Here is an 8862-nt window from a genome sequence, read left to right as displayed (position 1 = left end):
CCTGTCACCAGCAGCCAGCTTCAGCAGCCCAGCCCACACCCCATCCTCCTGCAGTTTGCTCCCAGGAGTTAGGAAAGCAGCAGGAGCAGGTTTCTGGACTCCCATTCTTGCATTCCTGGCAGCTCCCAGGTACATGGGGCACTGATACATTTTAATGAGATCTAAGTTTTTCAGTAGGCAGCAAGATACATAAGAAATGTCCAGCATGACTTTAGTTATTTACTCACAGTACTGCAGGCTACATATGCGAGAACTGTGTCAAAAACCTACAGCTGGAGCCACGGTACTTTCTTGTATTGCTTTGCATTTTTTTGTTGGGGTTGTTTTGTCCTGTTAAAATGCTTCCTTAGTCCCCTTTTGCCTCACCTGGGTAACGTACCATGCTAGGTCTGCCCGTGGACACTGTTACGGGAGGTCCTCTTGGCTGCCAACCAGTACGGCGATCTCCTGTGTCGTGTGTGAACACCAGCTAAACCAGTGCTGGGTGAGGGCGAGCTGGCACACGCTTGTGGACACTCATTCCTGCACACGTGTTCAGCTCCCCACCGCCTGTTTATTTCTCTACCATGCTTGTTTTCCTCTTCAAGGCACTAAAAGCTTCTTTGGATCAGCTCTGCCCCTTTTGGGCTCCACGTGCACTAACTAAAGGCTGGGCAAGTTTTCCACTTGTGCACAGAAGAAGCGAAAGAGAACTGAAAGTCCGTGGAACCAGTGCTCTCAGACCTGGACTTGCCTGTGCAAACACCGTAATAAAGTGTTAGGCTTTCCTTTTTCCTTCCACAAAATTAAAAAAGACATAAAACCCTGTAAAAAGCATGGACTGTATCTCATTTTCGGCCCCGTACACAGATGAGTGTTCTCTGATTCTAAATTCAGGTTTCACTGCGCTAGATGATTTTTAAATAGATTTCCATTTAATTTCCTAAGTAAGTGCAGAAATCCAGCCAGTCCGTTTCCTTTCCCCCAGAGTTTAGAACATCTGCTAGGGAAGAATCTGCTTACACCAAAGGAAGGCTCTGAGTGGATGTCCAATGAATTTACGTTTGTCACTTCAATTTGTTCATTCGGTAGGTATATTGTAAACAAAATAGCTTAAATGAGGTCTGCTTTAGGGTTTGAAATATTTTATTTGTGTCTGGCTTTTGGGAATTGCCCCTTTTACACAGCATCTGTTCAGCATGACAGGGTTTTCTAGTGTTCATTGACTGCGTATCAGCTTTTGAGTTAGCAAAATGTTTTGTGGTCCGCATGGTTAAAAACCCCGAGGTTTAATCCTGCCACTATCAAGCCCCTTCACTCTGCTCACATGACACTGCAAGCTGCTGGTTTGACGGGTGGAGGGTCTTTGGGGTTTGTCCTTCCACTTTCATTTCAGGTGCTGAAAGGTGCTTTTGTCCTGGAGAAATGGCAGTCCCTAAAAGACCTTGCTGGGCTCAGTAGGGGCTGCTGTGGACTTCACTGGGCCAAGCGTTTCCCCCAGGCAGGAAAGGGGTTCCTGAGGTCTTTCGCATTGTAATGAGGTGCAGATGAAGTTAAAAAATAGGAAATTGAAGCCGAACGTGTTTTGGGAGAGCTGGTCATCTACAGAGCTAGCTCCCGAGGGCATGGCTAAAGTTTGGCTTTTTAATATTGCATGGGGGGACATACGGTGAGGACCACTTCTATAGCAACAGCAACACCAAGCAACTGTCCTTGTCGTTATTGTCATTCTGGAATTAAAAGAAAATCCCTTCCGTCTCTTAGTTAAGCAGCGTTAGCTGCTATCTATGCTATGGGTAGAGGTTTGGGGTTTTCAGTAGGCAAACAGGAGGTGGCTACCGTGGGCTCTGTGGCACTAGCAGGAACAGAGGCTCTGAGGACAGGGGACATTAAAAGGCATGGTTTAAAGAGGCAGAAATAGGATTTCCTCGTGAGCGTATTCGTCTTCCTCTGCTCTGCAACGGGCTCTTCATCACCGCGCTGCTGCTGCGGTGTAATTACTCCCTTGAAGATGACCATGTTTCGTGGTTTGCAGTAGGGACACAGGGGTTTTTGATGTTGTTCACAAGGGGCTGTGACACAATCACTAAAGTTGTCAATGGAAATCATACTGCAGAAAATCATAGTCCCAGGAGTAATGTGCGAGTCATTTAATCCATCAAAGCGCACTACCCTCTGCGAGAGCGCACGCAGAGCCGTGCCGTGATAAACCTCTGTTCTTTCTGTACAGCACTGATTCTCCTGTTTCTTTCTTGCAGTACAATAAGCACCTCTTCGTACACATTGGACACGCTAACCATTCTTACAGTGACCCGTTGCTTGAATCGGTGGACATTCGTCAGATTTATGACAAATTTCCTGAAAAGAAGGGCGGTCTAAAGGAACTGTTTGGGAAGGGGCCCCAAAACGCTTTCTTCCTCGTAAAATTCTGGGTGAGTAAGCCATGACGTGGAGAACCTCTCTTGTTGATAAGGCTCGTGTTTAGTATTTAGCACCTTTTGGGGTGCTTGTGGAAATTTCTTCTGTCGTCATTTACAAGTGCAAAGCTGTTTATCCTTCCGGCAGGACACTGGCCCTGAGCCACTCTTGTTGACAGCTCCCCACGCAGCCTGTTGCAGACGACAGGCAAAGGCAGATGCGTGCCGCAGCTGTGCCCGACGCAGCTGCTGGGCCGGGTGCGCAGGTATGGGAGCCCCCCTGTGTCCATGGGGAGCCGCCACCTCATGGTCCCCGCAAGGGTGGGGGAGCCGCGGGAACGGGGCTGATTTTTAGAGTTTCACATGCTGAACTCTTGCCACATGCAGATAGTACGAGTGTCAGCCCTGCAGTCAGTCCACACGTATGCAGAAAGGACCAAGCAGGAGCCTGCATCAGGACAACTGTGAGGCTGGGAGGGTTCCAGGGTTTTTCTTTTTCAGTTGCTAGAGCACATCTGTTTTCCTCTCGCCTTTTTGTAGTCAGCCATGGGACTCTGCTCCAGAAGTTCTATCTATTCATATCAGTTGTGAGCAAGAACAAAAAAGAATTGAATGGAAGGCTGAGATGATGTGTACTGATCTAGTTGTGATAATTTGCATTGATACATCAGATTTTTCTTATTGTGTTTACAAAATCTCATGTTAGGGATGCTAAAGGTTCATCCAAAAGGATCATCAGATCTCCAGGCTGGAGATTATGCTTATGCTAAAGCCTTTCCTGCTCATTAATTTATTGGGGTATTTTTTATGGTATAATCCTTTTCATAGCAACAGTTATCGTATAACTAATTGAAATTCTTCTTTTAAAACCTCAGTGAAAGGGGCTTAATTAGAGGGTGGACAGGGTAAGGCTGAAACCGGAAAAGGTTGATCTGGAATCACTGATTATGATCAGATTTCTTGGTGCTTGTTGCTTTCAGTTAGATTTTATCTATGTGGTCTGTGATGTACATACCTCAGACTTCGTATCTTGACAAGACCTTCTGTGACACCAGATTGGGAACTGGAAACGGGGAATGAGGGAGGCTCTCTTTTCTCATATCTGGGTGTAGAAGGGATAAATGACTGAGCAGGAACTGTGCTGGACTGCAGAAGAAAACTGTTGAGAAATACATGGGGCTTAAAACTGGGCATGGGAGCTATAGACCAAGCATTTGAGGGCTGGCTGAGCAAAGAGACCAGGAACAGCAGGCAGCAGAGAATCAGGAGCTGAAACACAGCAGGCACAAAGAGCCTGGGGAAGGCAGGTGAGAACGCAGAGTCAAAACCAGAGAGGCAGTGGGAAGAGGGAGCATTTGGGATAAGGAGCCTGTGGTGAAGCAGGGATGAAGGCACACAGCAGAAACAGGTATGTGAGAACATACAGGACAAGCATAAGGGCAAAAGAAATTTGGCTGCAGAGAAACAGAGCTTGGAGGTTAAGGGTCTGTGACTGCTAAACACATTTCCTTGCAAAACTTGAGCTTGAGCTGGGGGCCATCATCTCACCAATCCACTTTGCCTAATAAATGCTTGTAAAACCCAGTGGCAAAATGAATGCCACCTCCCTTGCCTGTTCTCAGTTTCCACAGAGAGTGACAAGACTCAGGCTTTGTATTAGATGTGGAAGCATCATAGATTTGTGCTACGGCCTTGCCTCAGTTCCCCCTCTGTAATGTGGGGGTGTTACAGTCCCTTCACCTTAGGTGGTGACTGAGAAATCAAACTCATGTCTGTTTATAAAGTATCAAGATAATGCCATGAAGAAAACCCTTAGAAAATGAATAATTCTGTGTTCAGCACAGGTTTTGAGTAGCGTGCAGGAGATAGGGACTGGGCCACACACAATATTGAAGACAAAGATATATTGTATAGGTGCTCAGAGAGCGAGCTTGCATTCGTGTAGCTGCAGAGTGTATCGTGGTGCAGTTCAGCAGTTAGGATGTGCGGGCAACTCCAGTCCAACATTTCCTAACCTCACTGTGCCTCCCAACATGATGGTCCTTTAATACAATTTTGAGTTGTATTAACATAGAGATTAAAAATCATGCAGTGCTAATCCTTCTGAGTTATACATTAAACGTGTGGTGAGAACGCCCTCCTGAGCCACGACCTTAAAATAGGCCAGTGGATTTTCTCTCTCATTGAGCGAGTGAGGCAGAGGGAAGGTGCCAAGGGCAATGTCTGGGTGCAGCTAGTGTCACAGTGATGCCCTTCTAGGAAAAAACTTCACACAGAAATACGGATAGAAAAACCAGAAATGGCTGTGTAATTAGTCATGGGAATTAGATCCTAAACTGTCGGCTCACTGTGCTCAAATTCTGTCACCCCGATAGGACATGTCTTCAGAATTTCTTCCCATTTTTATGGGGAGTGTGGAGGAACTGTTCTAAACAGCCATATATTACCAGTGTAAAGCTGGCAAAGATTGCTGGCAATTTTTTGGACCCTGTTAGTAACTTTAAGTTCATCAGTATGAAAAGAGACTGATTTCTGTATTCTTGTCCTTTTCTTCTAAATTAAGTATCCACTTCAGAATTAGTACCCACTCTGTCCTCACCATCTGCTACCTCATCCCACTCCGAGAGTCCAGCTTCTCCCAGGTTTCGTTCTCATTGCGTAGTGATTACTTGCTCACAATTCTCTCTCTCACCCTTTGTTTAACCATTTGCCCCTTCCCATCCTTTCTGTTGTTTTCTCCCTTTCTTATCAGTTATCCATCGACAATTTCCTCAGCAGTCAAAGCTAGTGCGTCCTAGCATCAGTGTCCAGTGACAGTCCACTTTTTGGTGGAATTTGATTGTATAGTGAGTAAAAGAGGAACATGAATTTGTGTTGGGCAAATGAGTACAGGTGAGAAAGCACTGTAAGGAGAATCAACAAAAGAAAAGCAAGGGCTGTGAGTGAAAGAAGTCAACAGCAACCAGAGAAGGAGAGCAGGCGGGCATTGCGCCATATGGAAACTTGAAAGCAAAGGTGAGGATTTGATGCCAGAAGGGATGGTGAGCCTGTAAACAGATTTAAAGAGAAGTCAGCGTGTTGTGGAGGCAGCACAAAGGGTGTTCTGTTAGACATTAACTCTAGTGTGGAAAGGAAAGATGGGAAATGGGAAGACCAGAGATGAGCAGAAAGCAGCTTGGCTCTGATAGCCAGAAAGAGTTCTCCTCTTGCTCTGGCCCATTTGGTTCTGCTTGAGGCTTCTCAGCAGCATGCTTTTCCCTGTGGTGAAGGTAATAAGGTTTGATTACAAAAAAAAGTGGGAGTGAAAAGTCTGAGCTCTTGCAAGAAGAATTTTGGCAATTGTGCGGTTGACTTTGCAAAGCATCACAGGTATGGAGTACAAAGCAAAGTGTTGCTTTGCTTTGCAGGGTTTATTGGTTCATACAGATTGTATCTCCTGTGAAATACAGCCTGATGCTGGGAATGGATGAGCGTCTGGCCTCAGTCCTTGGTGACACATCTGGACGTCACACTTTTGGACTTCTTCCTACTTCATAGTGCAGGAGGTATAAAGGGAAGAGACTTCTCCTTTTACACCACTTCAACCAAACAACTTTACAGCCTTGCAAAGCCATTTCCTGGGCCTTCTCTTGCGCCTTGAATGCAGTGACTCTTCGGTTTATCCCAGGTAATACTGGGAACCAGAGTGTTCAGGGACAGTAAGAGAAGGAACTTTACTTGGTATGTTGTGCATTCAGTACAAGAAGAAAATAAGGAACAACATACTAATGATTCAGCACAGGAAATTAGTGTGACAGTGATATGAAACCGGAGATTACAGCGATATAAAATGAAAACAAAAATAAATGTTCTTCAATAAATGTAGGAGTTAGTTGTTTTCTAGAACACTGACTAGGAATTCAGACAAGGCTGCAGAATATCTGCAGATGAAAACTTTCTCCGAGTGCCGGCTGAGTGCGCAATCCTGCTTCCGTTACCGAGTCACTAGCAAAATCATCCCAGTCTCTGTAAAACAATCAGGTCTGACTCATGCCACCTAATGTTAGTCTGAGAAGGGTCAACTTACCTGTTGATTAGTTTGTACTTAAACTGTTTTTTGTGACTTGAGGAAAGCCCTGAAGTTTTCTGATCCTCGAAGTTCTGATTAGCCTAACTAAAAGCTCAGTGGAACCTCTATTGGTTTCTTTTACTGGGGAAGTTCTGCTCACATGGGTACCAGCGCTATCCCCAAGGACTGCTCACTGCTATTCTTCAGTTCTCTAATACTAGATATACGCTTAGGCCTCCTGGAAGAGTTCAGACTAAATGCTGGATTGCACCTCCAGCTTCACCCAAAGCATCAGTCCAAAACATTCTTGCTGGCCTTCTTGGCCCGCCGTGCCCATTGCCCAGTGCTCTGCCTGCCCTGGCTGCTCCCGTTCTCTTACAGGAGGTGGATGGTGCGTCTGTCCCACTCACACCACCTCTCTTTTGAGTCCGCTCTCTCTCAGCCACACCTCCAACCAACGCCTTCATTTTGACTCTGCTGTTGTGATCACACACGTCTCCATCGACGCTGGCAGAGGAACTGCTCTAGGAAGGCGCACCTCTGCTCTCCCCTGCCGCCCCTGCTGGCTTTGCCAGCTCTGTAACTTGCCCCTGCCCAGTGCTCGTTCGTCCGGCAAACACTTCTCACTGCGAGGAGCATCTTCCACACCAATGCAGCAGTGCCTGTCTGTCCACTGCAGCCTAGTCTAAATTCTTCTGGTTTACCTAGTTATCTCCGATGGTTTGCCTCAACCCCCAGCTGCCAGTTCTGAGGTGGAGATTCTCTTTTTTGCGGTACGTGCGTATGTAACCTACGGTGCCGTGCCATGGGCCGATGCCTCCGCCGGGAACCTTAGTGCTGCTGGAAGCACACCTTGCAATAACGTGGCTGTGGGGGTTTTGTCTCTGACACTGGCCAACGCTCTGAGCCAAGCCTGGACCCTGACTTCTGCAGCTACAGCTACTTCTGCAGGAACAACTACGGGAAGCAAATCTGAAAGGAGGAGGGGTGTTTTCTAACTAGTGACACAGGGAAAAAACAGCTGATATAAATTAATATTGGACTGTCGGGCTTTCTCCTGATGTGATCCACTGGCTTCATTTAAAATGTTTGCAGTAGCCTGAACTATTCTTCAAACCGAGGAAAGCTTAGTCAGAGCTTAGTGCAACTCTGAAATAAAGACGCAAACTCATCTGAAGATGCATGGATGATATTAATTGATGTTTAAAATGAATGCCTCTATTTGCAGGAATCTGCAATGCAAACTAGGAGTTTTAGAAAGTAATGCATATTATAATTAGGGCAAGCTTTTAAAGATGCTTTGAAGTCCTAAACATTTTTGAAATTCAAATGCGGGATGGAAATAAAGCAATCTACACAATAAAGGGGCATTAAATTATGTCCCCCAAAATTTCACTGTTTTATAGATGTAAATATATGCCATAATTAGTGGTAAGTAACATGAGGAGGGTGGTTAAGTTTATTCCTATTCTTATTCAAAACAGCTGTGGCATGAAAAATAACGCTCCTTCTCTTTGTGATACACTGGAACAAACAATTTACCCATGTAATCAGTGTTCAGAAATGGCTTGTGCCTGTGGGCTCCTCCCACCCCCTCCTGAATTTATCCCTATGTGCCTCCAGCCATCTTAAAAGGTGCAGAGATTCTTTGTGCCCTTCATTCACACATACACAATTGTGGCTACTGCCTTTTTTTTTTTAATTTCTATTTTTACATGTAATATATATTGCACAAGCTCGAACCCTGGATTTCCCTCCACACACAGACACACATGCACACTTGCCAGCTTTGACTGGCAAATGATCCGCAACTCACAAATGGGATCCGTAATGGGAACGGTTCTATGGCCAGCATGCAAATGTATGCAAAACAAATTAGATATGGAAGAAAGCAGACATCCATTTTCTCTTCCCCATCACTACCCTCTCAGCGCAGGGAGCTCACGTGGTGCTTGTGGAGGACCCCTTCGCAAATTGGTGCAAGGGCGTTAGCGCTGGCGGCCGGATAATGAGTGGAAGGGGCCGGGCAGCTGGGGAGCTGGAGCAGCCTGGCCTGTCCGTCACCGGTCCAACCATGTGGCAGACCTGGGCTCAATTCCTGAGCTGCGGCGTAACGCGCGCTGAAACGTGCCAACGACCCAGATGCTCCTGCTGGAAAAAATTGCTTCACAATTTGGAATCTCTGCTCTTTGATCACTCTTTGGAGCGGAGGAGGGGAGGCACGATGCGGTCATATGAGTAACACACCTCCCTGCAGTCAGCAGTTGTTAAAACCTATACGTGTTCAGAAGTGACCCTATGTGCTTCACGTTAACTACTGAATGCCAGGGAAAGTTGTTCGCTCCCCCCAGACCCTGCTGCTTCCAGGAGGTGCTGTTTTCCTTCTACTCAGCAGGACGGTTTTAGAGTCTTCTCAGC

The 8862-nt window shown here is 46.2% G+C and overlaps 1 protein-coding gene across 1 annotated transcript in view; it reads left to right on the top strand.

Moving 5' to 3' along the window:
* The window catches only part of TEAD1 (TEA domain family member 1 (SV40 transcriptional enhancer factor)), a 31431-nt gene that overhangs the window by 13941 nt on the left and 8628 nt on the right, over positions 1-8862 (top strand). The window contains exon 6 of the mRNA XM_010142858.1: positions 2238-2411. Coding sequence (XP_010141160.1) covers positions 2238-2411 — 174 coding nt within the window. The remainder of the gene's footprint in view (positions 1-2237; positions 2412-8862) is intronic.

This window comes from Buceros rhinoceros, unplaced genomic scaffold (assembly GCF_000710305.1).
Source record: "Buceros rhinoceros silvestris isolate BGI_N320 unplaced genomic scaffold, ASM71030v1 scaffold19229, whole genome shotgun sequence".
NCBI lineage: Eukaryota > Metazoa > Chordata > Aves > Bucerotiformes > Bucerotidae > Buceros > Buceros rhinoceros.
This window is presented reverse-complemented; position numbering and strand designations above follow the sequence as displayed.